This window comes from Schistocerca piceifrons, chromosome 8, assembly GCF_021461385.2.
Source record: "Schistocerca piceifrons isolate TAMUIC-IGC-003096 chromosome 8, iqSchPice1.1, whole genome shotgun sequence".
Taxonomy (NCBI): domain Eukaryota; kingdom Metazoa; phylum Arthropoda; class Insecta; order Orthoptera; family Acrididae; genus Schistocerca; species Schistocerca piceifrons.
This window is the reverse complement of record NC_060145.1, coordinates 379,465,835-379,484,246: the sequence shown is the minus strand read 5'-3', so window position 1 is coordinate 379,484,246 and position 18,412 is coordinate 379,465,835. Positions and strand designations below refer to the sequence as shown.

At 42.1% G+C, this 18,412-nt stretch overlaps 1 protein-coding gene across 1 annotated transcript in view; it reads left to right on the top strand.

Moving 5' to 3' along the window:
- Window positions 1-18,412, top strand: part of LOC124711430 (histone-lysine N-methyltransferase SETD1B) — a 173,689-nt gene that overhangs the window by 108,181 nt on the left and 47,096 nt on the right. The window contains exons 6-10 of the mRNA XM_047241499.1: window positions 659-1,482; window positions 2,632-2,761; window positions 2,943-3,110; window positions 13,161-13,271; window positions 16,358-16,596. Of these exons, the coding sequence (XP_047097455.1) occupies window positions 659-1,482; window positions 2,632-2,761; window positions 2,943-3,110; window positions 13,161-13,271; window positions 16,358-16,596 (1,472 nt within the window). The remainder of the gene's footprint in view (window positions 1-658; window positions 1,483-2,631; window positions 2,762-2,942; window positions 3,111-13,160; window positions 13,272-16,357; window positions 16,597-18,412) is intronic.

The following is an 18,412-nucleotide window of genomic DNA, read 5'->3' as shown; positions in this document are numbered from 1 at the left end:
TTATGGACAAAAAATAATATAATGTTTCCACATTGAATACTGTGTCATTTTCTGAATAGTCTAGACTGTATTATACCATTATCCACTTACATTGTTTCCTGTAAAACAAATTAGGAAAAGTTTCAGATCTTTAACACCAAAAATAATGTTCATTGCATTTCTGGTTTGTTCCTCTTTTTGTTGTTGTTGTTGTTGTTGTTGATGATGATGATGATGATGATGATGATGATGATGATTATAATGTAGGATTCCCGCAGTGTTCCTACTCCCTGCACATTGTCACTGTATGCATTCCAGAACCGTCATAGCTTATTTGAACAGTTTGTTTCCACGGTAAGATTATTATAAATACGTGCTTATCAAGTGGAGTTGTTTTCCATAAATTTCCAGTACTCTGGAATATGTAATTCAGTGTTGTAGCCATAATATTCTAAGAAATGTGTGCTTGTTCTGCTGTTTTACCTTTGTTGCCAGTGCAAGATTCTTTAAAGTCTCACTGTTCAATGAAAGGAAACTAGCGAAACTATGATAATTGTATGAATCCTTGAAAAAAAGTTACATTACATTGCTACTTTTGTGGTGACACAGCAGAGACAAGGCAAACAGGCTTGTAGTAGATTATAATAGTGAAATATCAGATTATTTTTAAATATTTCAGAGACGAGCAGCCCGTGAACGTGAACAAGCAGAAACTACAGAACTGTTGGAGAGTGCACGAAGGCCGGTGCCACTTCCAGGCCAAGATGATCTGGGCAGTCTTATCAGCAGTAGTGAAGATGAGACTTTGACTGGTGGACCAGAAATTATTTCGAGTGTCATTACGGGTACATTAGATGAACGGTTGCATACGTCACTGTCAATGTTACCGGATCGTACTGCATGTCCTGACACGGAAGATAGGCGATCTACTCCACTACAGGACGAAAATGACGATCGCATGTCATTATCTAGCCTGAGTTCTGGAGATGAGAAGATAGAAGTCTCACAGCCGCAGCAACCTCAAGCGCTTCCACCTCCCCCTCCTCCAGTACCTGCATACCCACCGCCACCACCTTTCACACCAACACCAGCTGCGGCTCCTGCTCCTCCACCTCCTTACCCACCAGTTCCGACTGCATATCCACCCACACCTGCCTTTTTTACTGCTGCTCATCGAATAGCAGCACCACCTCCTCCTACAGTTGCAAGTTTTCCGCCTGCACCAGTATCAGTGACTACAGGAAATCCCTTTGTGGTGTGGGCCAAGCCCCCAGCTGGCCTGGGTGGCTTCCACTTCCCTCCTTTGTACCTGCCCCCTCCTGGATTTACAGCAGGTGCTCCATGCCCACCGACAGTTGCCGTTCCATTTCCAGCTGGAGCAACACTTGCGAGGCATGGTCCATATGGGTATCCCCCTGGGTATCCTGCTTTTCCTAGCAGGTTACCTCCAATGGCTAGTCATGTTCAGGTGGAAAGCTCAGATCCTCAAGCTCCTACTATCAAGTAAGTTGAGCATTTGTGTTTATTTTTTTAAAAAAATGGTGCAGCTGGCATCTTTGTTACTAATCTCACTGTGTAATAAACCCTCAAATCACTAAATTATTTGATAATTGTGTTTTATAGACCACAAATACATTGTAATGATGTGAGGGACATTGATAAATTTACAAAGGCTATTCAGTCATAGTTATTCTATATTTCTCTTCAGTTCTTTGCACAAATAGCTGCATATTTGTATGGTTTCCGTGAAATTCATGTACAGCAAGGCTTAATCTCTGGTAAGGATTAAACTGAATATGTTGCTTAAGTTTAAGACTGATGATCCAGTTTCCACAGAATTCTTGTTACACTTCATTCCTTCCTGAAGTTTCCATTTGCCTTCGTTGTGCTAAGCACATTTGCATAATTGTCTCATGAAGAATTATGCTCAGTTATACTGAGATGCTATAAGAGTTCAAATGTAGTTCAAACAAGTGCTTATGTAAACACAACATAAAATCAAATCAATAGGTGAACAAATAATATGTGTACAATTAACATAACTTACTGGAAAGAGCAAGTAATGGAACAAATTTGGAGATAGCTTCTGTGAAAGACTGAAGAAAGTTTCTGTTCTGTAGTCTGAAATTATAGTTTTCTTTTAATTTTTATTTTTTTTAAAAAATAGATTCTTGTATGTATGTATCACACAATAATTGCGCACATGTGTATCAATTCTCAAGTTTTTTTTAGCGAGTCATGCCACCTACTTCTTCTGTGGTCAAAATACAAGAGGAGTAACACATTGAAATGATTATTATATAATTACATTCTCTGTTTGAAGTGGTATTCATATCACTTTCATTTCAAAAAGGCGATTCTAACTGCAATTCATGTCGCTTTTATTTCAAAGACCACTGTTTTTTCATGTATTTCCAACAGTTCAGATTTTAAACAGTAAATAAATAAATAAATAAATTGCAATTCAGAGAATCAAAACTTTCAGATTAATTTTCAGTGAGGAACTCCCACTTTTGATTCATGTGTAAATGACCTGTTGTTGTTGTTTTTTGAAATGTTTCAGTACAAGTGTGTTGCATATTTGTTTCCTTATTTTGTTTTCAAACTTGTTTGTAATTATGTTTGGAGATAACGTTTTGCGTCTACTTACAGTGCAGTTCTAGAGAGGGTTATTGCTGAACTAAAACAGATTTTAAAGCGTGATTTTGACAAGAAAATGGTCGAGAACACTGCATTCAAATCGTTTGAAAGCTGGTGGGATGAACATGAAAGGAAATCTAAGGTTAGTTGGGTCCAAGAGTTGTGATTTAAATTAAATTTATTGGAAAATATAACTGTGAGTTGATGTGGAGAATTTACTTAAAATGTAAAAACACTGATTTTTGGCCAGAGTTCTTTGTGCATAACCACTCTGGAGGCAACCATAACAAGCATTTTTAAAACTTCTGTTTATCCATTTGCAGGTCCAGACAAACCAGCTGGATACAAGGGATAATGCAGGAGAGACTGTCTCTGAGAAACTCAACTCATTCCTGGATACTGGCCGTGAAAGTTTGGGCCTTGATGTGGGATTAGGGGGCTTCAGTGGTTTGGGTTTTCGAGCTTCCATACCAAAACTGCCATCTTTCCGGGTAAGTACAACAAAATTATATTTAAACCCTTTGCTATGTTGTTAACTATCTCCAGCCACTCCTCAGTTCTTTATGTGTGTACTGCAAGATGCACCCTTGTTCAATGCATATAAATGCAAGTATTTTTTCCATTTGTCATTAAAGAAATGGTAACTTAATGAATGTCTTTTTTTATTATTCATTGTGCCCAATTGAGGAGCACATTTGAACTTGGGATCATTCTGTTTACTATACAAGGTATCACATTTTCTAAATACTCTGTAAAGCTCAGCTCTGTATCTCATGGGTATGACTTGCAGTAAACCACAGGTTCTCAGATTTGTTTTGCATGCTTTGGTTTGTGCATATTGCACAATGTGTGTATGATTTTTTTTTTGTAGGGGGGGGGGGGGGGGGAGCTGGAAGGTATTGACTCATGTTCCTCAGCGAATCTCCATTTTCTCAACACAATACACAACGCGTAATTCTTCATGCCTTATTTGAATTTGGTTAATAAGTGCCTTTTGTCTTCTGTGCAGAACAATAATAAACTTTACGTATTTACGTTGACGCTTCAGAATGAGCGTTAGATTGCCTGACAGATTACAGTGAGAAAATCTTCGCACAATGGAATCACAAAAGAGAAAAGTGTCATCCCATGTCAGTTCAACCAGGGGCTCCAGCTCATAGTCTCAGATTTGATTGAAATTCAGTACACTAATTCTACCATGTGTGGAACACTCGTGGCAAAGTATTAGCTTCCCGTGCCAATTAGTTCCATAATTATGACTTGTGAAAGAAGGTAGCATGACCCGGATATTGCAACCCGCATCTGGCAATCTATCTTCAGACCCAACTTCAGGTCTTAATAACTTTGGAACTATTCCACACAGTCCAGTGAAATTTTTACAACCCAGTAACATCCATTTAGAGAACACACTCCATGAATCAAAACACCAACAACATATATCTGAGGGAAAATAAAAAATTCCTAAATGTGACTAAAAAAATGTAATACGTTAAAAAGTACATATTGTAGGTGCCCTCTATGCCAAATATAATTCACTCAAAAAGGGTATACATTTTTTTGTGGTAAGCTTAATGTGGCCTAAACACACACAGAACTCATGATGCCCATATCAGTCACAAAAAACTAAGTTACATGCACACGAAAATACAAAAATTTGAAAAATTACCTGAAAAACAGGGATTTTCTAAGTGTGGTAGCACAAAAGAGACAAGTGGTATCCAAGCCAAATTTCACACACTGCATGAGTAGACCATAATGATATATATCTCAAAATTTCAGCATGTTATTGCAAGACGTTTGTGTACAATGGAAGTTGACAGATGCATTTGGTGATGTGGCCATTGTTCCACAACACAATTTTGTAAAAACATATCGTAAACTGTTCTGTCTCGACCTATCCTCTCCCACAACTGTTTAATCACTAAGCAACAACATATAGACAGATTGACACAAACTATCATTAATGTTTACTGCACCTTAACTGCTAAAAGCCAGTTGATTGTGCTTCAAACGGAAGTTCTCCCACACTTTAGCTACTGTACTCTGTATATTGAGTGGCAAATTGTACTGTCTTCCTGACACTGTGGTAGGGACTGGAACTGTCATAAGAATATGTTCAGAAAGAATCCAACACCTTTCTGCCAAACGTGGCCAATGAAATGATGTTGCTGGTCCTGCTGGTGCCATGAAGTTCACAAATACATCAGCTTCTGCTTCATAGCACTCTGCAACACATCCTAAGTACCATTTGTCATCATAAACAGCAATAACATAGCAACCTGGTTGTATGTCACTGCTTTTGCTTCTGAATCCTGAGTCAGACACACTGTGAAGACACATGTTGTGCATGAACCTATAGTTATAACCGGACAGTCTGCTCATCTGCACATTGTCAGAGTCCACTGGGGAGAAGTGATGATGGCTCCTTGTGCCTGCAACAGTTTTATCATGTTCTAGTCTGCTTTTTAGCAACTCTTCGACTGATTTCACATCTTTCGAAACATAGAATGATTGTATGCCAGAGATATTTTTCTGTACCCAAGTAAATAATTGAAGAGGTGTTAGAATGTGACCTTCTGTAGGGTGCTGCAGACTAGGTCATGATGCCATGCGTTTAATGGTAGCACCAGTACCATCACATACATTTTTACCATGACTTGTTGCGAAAAAATTCCATTCTGCCTGAATCTGAAAATCTTGGTAATGCATGCATAAATTTTTGAGATTTTAACAGGTTTTGTACTGACTAGCTGCCCCATCACTGAAGTATTTCGCAAATTGTATGTGAGGCAGCTTGTTTTGCACATATGCCATGACAGCGCAAATGTGGGCATGAACTGCAATGGCATCAAGAATTAAACAGTCACTAAAAATGCACAGGTTCATGACAGACACATCACCTGATTCACCTTTATAGTAAATCGCAAATGGGTGGAGAGTTCCTTGACTGTTGTCCCAATGATATCCTTGGATGCCATCTTGAACTATAAATGCATAATTTTCAGAAAAGTCTAGTATTACTATAATTTCATCTTGTTTCAAACTATCCTTACAAATCTGGAGATAAGCGGATTGTGCTATTGCTGTGAAGCTGTGTGTGGTCAGTTTGTCCGTTATTTGGACAACACATTTCAACAAAATCTTCCACTGCACTTTGCTTTGTTTCAAGACTTGTGTGATGCATGTGTGTCCATTGTTATAAGAAACAAGTTCATTGTCATCCATAAGGAGTTCACCATACAATTTGTTATTCATGTGTTCTGCAAGATTTGCCTTACCAGGACACTTTTTGCACCTGTGTATCATGCACTGGTAGGAACTGATGTCACACACTAACAGCTTCATTGCACCATTGTAATGCAGACCAGAATCCTTTATAGCAGCAAACATCAGCTTAGCATTTTGATGGGTCTCACATACACAAACATTGTGTGTGCCCCTTGCACTTGCAGGCACAACCCATTTTGGCCGAAAATTGAAAAATTATGATAAACCTACTTTGGTATTGGGATACTTTTCCTTGAATTCTACATATAGTTGTGATATGCTGCATAGCAACAGTCTTTTTTGTGTCTGTACATGTACATTTCCCATTTTCACCGTTACATAGTCTTTTTTTCGAGGCATTATTCGGCTGTAGTCATTATTTTCATAAAACTCCGACACTAGCACCTTTATTTCTGAACTTGATTGCTTACCGTGAGCCTGCTGAAGTTGTGGAAGCACTCCCTGGGTTGCTTTTATTTTCCTAGCTTGCTTTACCATATATGTAGAAACATTGAATTCCTTTGCAGTGTAGTCAATGGACCAGCTGGAAGGTGCAAGGATAAGAATAGCTACCTTTTTTCTGGCATGTGGATACGGCACATTTTTCTTTCAAATCATGCACAGTTTTGTCCAAATCAGAGCATTTCTGGCATGATTTCTGTTGCTTTGGAGCAGATATCTCTTCCTCTTCCACCATTAGTGAGTCGACTATTTTGTGTTTTAATTCCATTTGAGCTTCTTGTAGTTTTCTTCTACCATAGCTGGGCCTGTCTCTTTTCCCAACTTTGTGTGACTTCATGGGAGACAAACCAAGAGCAGTCACTGAAGTATTTAATTGCTCATCCGCTGTGGTTGTAGGTGGCTGATACTCTTCGTCACTGTCATGTAAATTATCAGAATATTCTTCATTTTTTAGCAGTGTAACAAACCTGGAACATAACTTTTGTCCTCGTTTCATGTTAAGTCCCATGCACTGATTCACTTTCAATAGTGATTTTATCAATTTCTCTGAAGCTGCATGCTGTAGCCACCAGAAAGATTGCGGGAGGCACACATTGGCACGGCGCGTCACGGACGGCAGTTGCTGCAAGTAGAGTCCCGTCCACCAGAGGGCACGCGAGAATTCGGATGCGACCTCTTCCGGCATAACAACAACAACAACAACAACAACTCCGGCAGCACGGGCCGGGCCCAGTCAGTTCACATCGGGCAGGTCTAGCAGACAGTCCCCGATCTACACTAGGTGAAGTGTGACGGAAACGTGAATCGTGTTACTACACAATTGGCGACGAGTAGGGTCGTTCTTTCGCGTGTTGCGTCGTTGTTCCGGTTTCGCAGCTTCTCCACGGCATGGAGGATTTGGTGCGGGTTTTGGTTGCGCAGCAGACGGAGCTCATGGCCACCATGAAACAAGTGCTTCCGGCGTTGCTCTCCACGCCGTCTGCTCCAGCGCAGTTCCCTCCTCCCTTTCCCCCGTATGACGAGATGGCGGAGGATTGGGACGCATATGATCATCGCCTTCGGCAGCATTTCCAGGCGTTTCATGTTGCCGATGCGGAGGTATGTCGTGCTCTCTTCTTGTCTTGGATATCTCCCCCTGTATCACGTTTTGCGGCAGCTAGCGCCGTTGCAGGAACCCTCATCCTTGTCTTTTGATGCATTGTGTTCCTTGCTGTCTTCATATTATCGCCGCCGCACACATGTTGTGGCGGCTAGGGTCGAGTTCTATCAATGCAAGAAACAGCCCCATCAGTCTTACCGGGCGTGGGCAGCTACCCTGCACGGTCTTAGTCGCAAGTGTCATTTTGTCACGCAGCAGTTGCGAGAGTCGTATGCCCACGTTATGGTACGCGACGTCATTGTTCGTTCGGCCCCTGATAGGGAGGTCCGGCAACGGTCCCTGCAGTTAGAAGACCCTTCCCTCGAGGAAGTCCTGTCCATTGCTCAATCGTATGAAGTCTCTCACGCAGCAGGTCAACAGCTGGAAGCGTGGTGCGACGTCGCGGAGGTTCAGGGCGGTGCGGCTGCGTCCACTGTGTCCGGGGTCGACGACGTGCGAGCGGTACAGTCCGGCCGTTACGGCCACTCCCGCACGGCGCGTAAACAAAATTCCGGCTGCCGGCCCCTGTTGCTGTCCTGTGCATCGTGCTGTATACATCATGATCGGTCAGAGTGCCCCCAGCGTTGGGCCGTTTGTCGCAAATGTAATAAAAAAGGTCACATTGGTAAAGTTTGCCGCTCAGCCTCAAAAGAATCGAAGGAAGCAGGTACAGCGGATATGGACTTTGACATTCAGGAAGTTTCATCGGGCCAGGCTCCCGACGCATCGGCACGCAAACTCTTTATCGAGGTGTCGGTTCGGTCGCGCCGGTTACAACTGCAAGTAGATACGGGCGCGGCAGTTTCGTTGTCGAATGCACAAACTTATTCCGACCTTGGATCACCCCCGTTGGCGCCAGTTTACCGGCATCTACGCGGTTATGGTAAACAGTTCATTCCCCTGTTGGGTCAATTCACTACCGACGTGACTTACAAATCAGTCACTCGGCCTATTACTTTTATTGTTGTCAGTGATGCGAGCTCCGCTAACCTTTTTGGCCTGGATGCCTTTCAAGCTTTCGGTTTTTCTATCGCTGACACCATACAGTTGGTCTCCGAAGACGTTCCCTATCAATCATTGGAATCTTTGATCTCAGACTTTACAGATATTTTTGAGGAGGGCCTGGGGCGTGTTTCAGATTTTGAAGCTCACTTAACGTTGAAGGCGTCGGCTCGCCCGCGTTTTCTACGCGCGAGGCAGATCCCCTTGGCTCTCCGACCTCAAGTAAAGGAAGAGCTCGACCGGCTGACAGCCCTAGGGGTCGTTCTTCCCATTTCTTCCAGTGAGTGGGCTTCGCCCCTCGTTATTGTAAGGAAGCCCTCGGGAAAATTACGTCTTTGTGGCGATTTCAAGGCCACCATTAATTCACAATTGGTGGTGGACACCTATCCTTTGCCTCGTGCTGATGAATTGTTCTCCACTGTGGCCGGAGGCCAATATTTTTCGAAAATCGATCTGTCGGAGGCTTATCATCAGATACCACTTGATGAGGACTCCAAACGGCTGGCGGTCGTCAACACTCCGTTTGGCCTTTACCAATACCAGCGATTGGCCTTTGGAATATCCAGTGCCCCGGCGATATTCCAGCGTTATCTTGAGCATGTCACGTCAACAATCCCTCATTGAATTAATTACCTGGATGACATAATTGTCACAGGCTGAAGCACGAAGGAACACTTGCTCAACCTTCGCACCCTCTTTCTCGAATTCAGGTCTGTGGGCTTGTGTTGCAACCTGCATAAGTCAATCTTCTTCCAACCGTCCATTGAGTATGTGGGCTACACCATATCTTGGCACGGCATCCAGCCACTATTGGTCCATGGTATCGTCAACCTTCGATGAAAGAGTTACAAGCTTTTTTAGGCAAGATAGCCTATTACCACCGGTTCCTTCCCAGGGCTTCCACTATAGCCCACCCCCTGTACTGCCTTCTGCACAAGGGTGTTCCTTTTGATTGGTCGCCTGCATGCGAGCGAGCGTTCACCTCATTGAAGGGCCTCCTCACGTCAGCCCCTTGTTTGGCTACTTTTGATCCCCATAAGCCGTTGGTCCTGGCTACAGACGCTTCGCAGTATGGGGTGGGGGCGGTCCTGGCCCATCGCAACGCAGATGGTTCCGAGCAACCACTGGCGTTTGCGTCTACAATGCTTAGTCCCGCGCAGGCCCATTACTCCCAGGTGGAAAAGGAGGCTTTGGCCATTGTTTACGCTGTTACCAAGTTTCATCCTTTCTTGTATGGCACGAAGTTTCAGTTAATCACTGACCATAAGCCGTTAATATCGTTATTTGGCCCCGCCTCTCAGATTCCGGATAGGGCGGCCCACAGACTACAGCGCTGGGCCTTGTTCCTCTCTAAGTACCATTATGACATTCATTTTCGCTGTACGGGACAGCATGCCAACGCCGACGCTCTTTCCCGTCTTCCGGTGGGCCCGGATCCTACGTTCGATCGAGAGGAGGTTATGTGTTTTCATTTGGATGTGGCGTCCTGCCAAGCGGTTGATGGCTTCCCGATCACTAGTTCTCGAGTCGCCAGGGAAACGGCGGCTGACCCGGTTCTCCGGCAAGTAGTTCGCCTCATTCAGCAGGGTTGGTCTTCCCGCCCTACGAGCCGGGCCTCGGACCCTCTTCGTAATTATTTTCTTCTATGAGACCGCCTCTCGGTCTTGGAAGGGGTTCTCCTTCTGGCTACCGACGATACAGCTCCTCGCGTGGTTGTTCCTGCAGGTTTACGAAGGGAGGTCCTCACGTTATTACATGCGGGGCACTGGGGTGTTTCCCGTACTAAAACCTTGGCTCGCAGACATGTGTACTGGCCCGGTATTAACAGAGAAATTGAGCACTTGGTGGCCGCCTGTTCCCAGTGTGCGAGCCAACAAGCATCTCCCAGGGCAGCGTTCTCTTCATGGCCGCCGGCAACCCAAGCATGGGAACGTGTTCACATCGATTTTGCGGGCCCGTTTCTCAATGGCTTTTGGCTCATTGTCATTGATGCTTATTCCCGATTCCCATATGTGGTTCGCTGCTCCTCAACCACTTCAGAAGTTGCAATCCAGGCACTAGCAAAAATCTTTTCTGTGGAAGGTCTGCCAAATACCCTGGTCTCGGACAATGGACCGCAGACCTTCCAGGATTTTTGTAGGCGCTTCGGTATTCGACACGTTTGCTCTCCCCCCTTCCATCCACAATCGAATGGGGAAGCCGAGCGTATGTGCGCACATTTAAGACGCAGATGAAAAAGTATGTGCACGAATTTCCTGCGGAGGAAGCATTGACGTTTTTCTTGACGGCATACCGGACCACACCAATGGGAGAACGCAGCCCCGCAGAGCTCCTCCATGGGCGTCAACCTCGGACTCTGCTGCACCTCCCCCAGCCTAGTCCTCGCCAGTCTTCACAAAACGGAGTGCCTGGCTTTCCACTGGGTATGTCAGTCTGGGCCCGTGGGTTTGGTCGCAATCCACGTTGGATACTGGCAGTGGTCCTGCGCCGACATGGCCGCCGGCTCTATACCTTGCAGGCGGGGGACTGGGTGGTACGTCATCACCAAAATCAGCTACGTCCACATTCGGGCACCCACCCTCCGACCTCTCGGACAACGGCTTCCCCATTGCCGGCACCTGTGTTGGTTTCACAGGGGATGTTACCTCCTCTCCCCGCTGTGACTCTGCCGCACTGCGATGGTTCTCAGCCTTGGCAGCCTCCAGTAGCTCCAGCACCGGCATCACCATCGTTCGAGACGCCACAGCAAGAGCCGGCCCCCCGATGACGGGGGCCTCTTCGTGCGAGTCACTTCCAGCCCTATTCGAAGGTTCCGGCTCGAGGGTTGGCAGATCCCCTCGACTCCGGCCATCCAATGGATGTGGAGGTCATCGCTCTGGCCCGACGCTCCACCTTCCGACGCAGTGGATCACAGTGGCTGCACCCCCCGAAGGAGGAGGAGTGCTGTAGCCACCAGAAAGATCGCGGGAGGCGCACATTGGCACGGCGCGTCACGGACGGTAGTTGCTGCAAGTAGAGTCCCGTCCACCAGAGGGCACGCGAGAATTCGGACACAACCTCTGCCGGCATAACAACAACAACAACAACAACAACAACAACAACTCCGGCAGCACGGGCCGGGCCCAGTCAGTTCACATCGGGCAGGTCTAGCAGACAGTTCCCGATCTACACTAGGTGAAGTGCGACGGAAACGTGAATCGTGTTACTACACTACACTTCACTGTCTTCATATGAATCCGAAATGGATCAAAACAACTTCTTTGTAGGAAAGAATACTTATCCAGAAACACTTTCATATGATAACAAACACTAAAGTTTCCTGTAACTGTACTTCTTGTGTCCACAGGGTGTATCCCAGATCTCCATAGCAGTAAATCTTGGTCCGATTCATCCAGATCATACAGTACAAAGCGAATCCACATTTTGTTCCATATGTTGTTTTATGACATTCAGATGCTTGTGCTCTACCAGTACTGCAACTTGTTTGAACAAAAGCACCACTAGTACACTCTTATGCCTCCATACTGACTTTCCGCAACAGTACTGACCAATCTGAACTAGAATCTTAAAAACGTGAGGAACCTGTAATTGTTGCTTGTTTCATTTTTTGTTCCTGCCTAACAATGACTCTTTCTGTCCCTGAAAACTACCATTGTTTAACTTTCTGTTGCCTAATGGTTCCCAACAAACAATTGCTGCAGCTTTATCTGAAACAAGCTGTTTGCATCATCAATATTACTTGCTAAATCGTGTTAAAAGAAACGTAACCAATTACATCTCTGTCAACTTTTATTGTACACAAATGCCTTGCAATGACAAGTTGAAGTTTTGCCACATATTATATTGTGCTCTACTTATTCAGTGTTTGAAATTTGGCTTGGATATCACTTGTCCCTTTTGTGCCACCACACTTAGAAAATCCATGTTTTTCAGGTAATTTTTCAAATTTTTGTGTTTTCGTGTGCATGTAACTCTGTTTATGTGACTGATAAGGGCAAGAGGAGTTTTGTGTGTTTTTAGGCCACATTAAGCTTACCACAAAAAAAATTTATACCATTTTTGAGTGAATTATATTTGGCATATAGGGCACCTACAATATGTACCTTTTAATGTATTATATTTTTTAAATCACCTTTTGGAATTTTTTATTTTCCCTCAGAAATATGTTGTTGGTGTTTTGATTCATAGGGTGTGTTCTCTAAGTTGATGTTACTGGGTTGTAAAAATTCCACTGGACTGTGTGGAATAGTTCCAAAGACCTGAAGTTGGGTCTGAAGATAGATTGCCAGATGCGGGTTGCAATTTCCGGGTCACTCCACCTTTCACAAGCCATAATTCTGGAACTAATTGGCAGGGGAACTTAAAATTTTGTACATGAGTGTTCCACACTTGGTAGCATTAGTGTGCTAAATTTCAGCCAAATCTGAGACTATCAGCTGGAACATTTTCTCAAATTGGTTGAACTGACATCGAATGACCCAAAAGGCTTCTCTGTGTGGGTGTTGATAACTTTAATACTGAATGACTAGGAAAACTTTGTTGGCCTTGCTTCTGGAGTGCTAAAAATACGTATATTGACAGCATGGAGAGTAATAGTAGGGTTTAGAATACATCATTTCACTGAGTTCCATTCTTTTTTGATGATATACTACATTTAACATATGATTTTCAGCGGAAAGTTAAGCCTCCGTCACCATCACCAATGGAAGAAGAAGAGAGGAGGCAGGAATTGGTTGAGAGTGACCAAGATGAAATTGTTCAGCCTTCAGATACAGAAACACAGGTAAATTCTTTCTACTCCTTTCCCTATCACTTTTGAAGACTTTTGCAAGGAAATAAACAAACTATGCTTTACACATCAATAAAGTCTTGTAAAAAAAATACTTCTTACCTATGCACATTGAAAATTTGCTGAAGTCATTTAAACTCTAAACACTCGTTGTTATGCTTTAAGGGAAAAAAATTGAATAAACTGTTTAATTTTTTTGAATTATCTTTTTAATTTTCTTTTATTGCTTTGTGCATGCATTCTGGATGACTTACTCTTCTTTTTGACAAAGGAACGTGGCACTGCTCTTGTATTCAGCAGCAATGGGTTTCAGATTCCCTTTGTGGCATCCATATTTCATTTCTCTTTTCCGTGTGGCCTTTTTTCGTATTTCTTAGATCACATCAAGTTACTGCCCGGATGTTTCTTTCCTTTCCCCTCTCCTGATGAGAGTTCATAAAAAGCATGATAATCTTGCTTTATTTTAAATATTTTTTTGTTGGATTCTATACAAATCAGTGTAGTAATTTGGATTCACGTGTAGTTTACATAAAGAAAATGTTGAACACAGATTGCTACTTACCACTCTGTGAATGTTTTGTTTACCACATGAATTTATGGGAGTAAAGTGGTTCTAGCACACTTTATTGAGCAACATTTCAATATTTTCTCAGTTCACTGAAAGATACAACCATCCTAATACAGTTAAAATTATTGTTAAACACTGGGAACTGCAGGTTGGAATATCAGCAGTAAAAGGAAAAGATAGAATGGTATTTACTGTAAAGATAGCACATTAAATTGCCGACAGGCACAACGAAAAGACAGTTACACATTACCTTTTCGCCAGAGCCTTCATTATAAAAGGAAACATACATTCACAAGCAAGCACACCTCATCCGCACATGACCGCCATCTGTGGCAGTTCAGACAGGAATGCAAAGGCTTTGGCCAAAAGCTAATCCGTAAGTGTCTTTTTGTTGTGCCTGTCTGCAACTGAATGTGTGATCTTTACGGTAAGTAGCAGGTATCTTTTCATTTTATTGTTCAGGTATTGTTAAATATACAGAGAGACAGGTGGACTGATTAGTACTTCCTTTCAGTAAACACAGCTCCCATTAGACCCAATGGACAGACAGAAACATGCACACGCACGCCTAGACCTACCCCCCCCCCCCCCAACACACACACACACACAATAATTGGAGAAAATAACATTCTGTTCATGAAGAAAAGTGAGTGACGTATTATGCACAGATTCCATAACTGTATAATCTGAAGATGACCAATGTATGACCAAAAACAATTATGCTTATTCTAATATGATATGTTTTTAAAATAAAAAGAATAAAAATGATTAATATATTTTTTGCACATTAATATTGGTTGTACTGTGAGTTTGATCTTTTAAATTACTGAATCTTTTGTACACTAATGATCTACATTATATACGTTTCATCTGTTTAATATCAAAAGTCTGCATACCAAAACATTTTGAGGTAATTAAGATATAAACAACAAGGGAAGAGCAGGTGTTCTAATGGTAAACAGAAAAGTTATCACGGACTTTGCCACTATGAATAATAAAGTGATGCAATTATTATTCTAACATTTGATACTAAACTAATGTCAGTACCTATCACATAGTCACATTCCCATTTTGTAAGTATATTATGAAAAATTTGAAGGATTTGGTGAATAAATTGACAACATTATGAATTACATAAAAGTGCGTGAACATTTAACATCTGAAAAACTTTCATTATGGAAGAGGTAAAAAAGGAAATTATTGCATGCGTAGAGTATGGAGCAGAAAATAATCTCAGTGTTTCGTGGAAGGTCTCACTGAGCCAAGAATAAACAACAAAAAATAACTTTTTTTCATGAGGAGAAAATATAAAAACTACAAGCAATATGTGCTGCTTAAAAAAAAGGTCAGTAAGTAGTTCAAGAAGATGAGATCAAAATAACTGACATAAAAATGAAAAATAGTTAAAAAAAGTGTGATGACTTAAGCAATGAAGCATTGTTTTGGAAAGTTGTGCACATCGTGTTGAACTGGAAATTGAGTTACGGTGCAAAGAAGATACTGAAATATTCGGTAGCTTTTATATGAATACTGATATGGATTAAATAAAAGAGTTATAACGGTATACTAAAACTGTCAGTTTTACAGGAAATTGACTTAAACAAAGTAGAGGTGCTTTGTTTACTATCTTAGATAGACAGGGGCATCTGATGATTATCTTGTAGAGCTAATCCTGTCACAAACAAAGGAAAAAAGGTTTTTCAGTCAAAGGCTCCAATCAGTTCCACAAATCAGAGATCACTGAAAAGTTCTATAAAATATCTGAGGCATGCAGAAAGTAGGTACATTGTTCAAGACCAGTGAAACATAGTAACCCTCTGTTTAGCAATTAATAAGAAAGTTTTTAAAATAACAACAACAATTGTTGTTATGATAGTTAATCTTGGGTAGTTAGTAGCTTTGCAAAGCCAAAGGACACATTAACAACCATGGAAAAGGAAATCTGCACTGGATGGCTAGCTTTAATTTATATTTCTAAAGATATATTTCACAGATTTTCTGTATCAAAAATCGTTGAATCACGTGAAACATTCTCCTTGGTGTATCGAAGAAATTTTTACTCTCTGATATGTGACTGTATGAAATACTGACTGTAGGAAAGCATGACAAGAGAATTCAAAGCATTTACTATGTGATTGCAGAAGAATGTTAAAATTGAGTGGGTCAACAAAAATGTGAAGCATTGTGTGGTAGAAAAAAATATGTTGGAAATTTGACGAAGAGGAATAAGCACTTACTATTGAGAATCTAACGGGAAAATTTGACATTAATTTGTGACCGACTAAAACAGTTTTTACACTTTTGACAAAGAAATAATCTGCTTTTCACAATAATCTTAAAGCTGATATTTTGAAGTTAAATTCAGTCAGATGTGTACCTTATTTTTTCATTCCTAAAAATAAAAAAAATCATTGCTAGTTTTAAATTTCGGATGAAGTAAATGATTGTTGTTATTGTATTTTTAGACTTCAGAGCATATACTAACAATAATAAACTGGACTTGTTGTGACAGGGAGATGTCAGCGAAGATCTCTTCCAGAGGCACTCTGAGAAACCACCCACTATGCAGAGTGAAAGTGAAAAGTCATCAAGTTCCTCCTCATCCAGTTCGTCTTCAGAAAGTTCCGACACTTCATCAACAGAGAGTGACAGTGAGGATGAGGATGAAGATGGAGAGGAAGAGGAAGAAAGACCTCTTATGTACAGGCGGCGCCTCTTGGAGCTTGATATTGAAGAGTTGGAGAGTTTCAGGTAATTTACTCTAACTGTTACTGATCGAAGCTACAGTCTGTACTTACAGAACTTCAGTCACATATAATACACACTTATTTTAAAACAAGAAAAACAAATGCCTTGATGAATGCAGACCATGTAGAATAGTTTAACACAATCTGTGATTTATGATTGCAGAATAATATCGGGCAATCTGAGAACAGAAAAGTTGTGGATTCTGCCTTGTTCTTGAGTATTGATGACCAGTATTCAAATATGGTATCTAAGAATGAGCCCTTATTTCATTTGTTTGTCGCTTTCAGCAACAGTTGTTGGTTGAACTCAGAAAAGTTCTTGCTTCTTAGATATGCAGTCATTGCATTGACGTGTGTTTCCAGCTGCCTCTTGCTATGGGAATTTTTGCAGTCACTTTCAGTTTTTTGCTTCTTGTATAAAAAACAGTGTTGCATTGAAATACGTATTGAAAACAGTATTGGAAGGTGCTTTCTTTATATTTGAATTAACGTAAGAATTTCACTATGGATTGTTCCATTACTTAAATAAAAAAACGGTGAAAACGCATTAAATTAAGTTCTAAAATTTCTTTACCCTGTGCGTGTGCTCCAGCGCGCGCGCGCTCTCTCTCTCTCTCTCTCTCTCTCACACACACACACACACACACACACACACACACACACACACACACACAAATCCCAGATGGACACATGTGCCTCATCTGTGTCAGCACAGAAAGGTATCCGATACATATGTAAAGCTCAGTCACACAGTCTGTTCCTTAAATGCTCCTCAAGGCTGGACTCCCAATAGCCTTACCATAAAAATTCCTTGCTCTGGATCCCATCCTTCCTTTCACAATGACCTTCATATTTTAAAATTCCGCCAGTTCCTATTCCATGTAAACACGGCACTATAGAAGAAAATCTGCATGGCACAGACATCTCAGAACCACCTCTACTCCCTCCTGAAGGTACTGTTACTGTGCAGTCCCAATTACTTATGTCAGATCCTAAATTGTAACCCGTGCCTCTTCAACTCCTGGCATAGCTCTCCAGACACCAACTCCACGAATGACCGAACTTGTTGACATCCTGCTCCCAACTTGGATCATCTCTGCTGATCAGTACTTATCCTATCCCCATTGCATCCCCTCATCAACTGCTCATTGTACCTAGGCCCTGCCTTGCTAATTTTTTCCACATCCTCCAATACTCCTTTGTAACATTCAACTGAACTCAAAACCTAAAGAAACCCAAGAACACTGTTGTCATTCTGTCCAACAAAAACCTCAATCCTACTGTCCTATCCAGAGGCCTCACCTTATCCCTGCATCAAAGTTCAACCATGCTGGACTCATCAGAGATCTGTTGTCTTCCTCCCAATTCCTACAGTGGAAAAACTTCCTTGCTACCAATCTCTCCACCCAGGCCACCCTAGTTCAACACTGAACCTTGCCTGTTCCAGTTCTTACTCCCATCCAGCCACACTCCTCACCCCCTCCCATTTAACTGCTTCCTGCTTACCGCCTAGGCATTTCTTACCTCCTGTTTGTCTGCACCATTCTTCCCCAGGTCCTTTCCCAAGATCACAAACCTCTCAAAAGAAGAAAGAAAACCACTCGCAGCCTCAAGACAGGCCAAGATTTAATCATTCTCCCTGCAGACAAACACTCCATCAGTGTTGTGAAGATGTGCAGTGACTACCTAATAGAAGTCATCTGTGAACTGTGTGGCTGCTCCACCTACAAGTTCATCAATAGTAATCTCATCCCAGAACTCCAACATTATCTCCAGTCCCTTTTCAAATTCTTAGGACTTTCCCAGAATCTCCCTCTTGA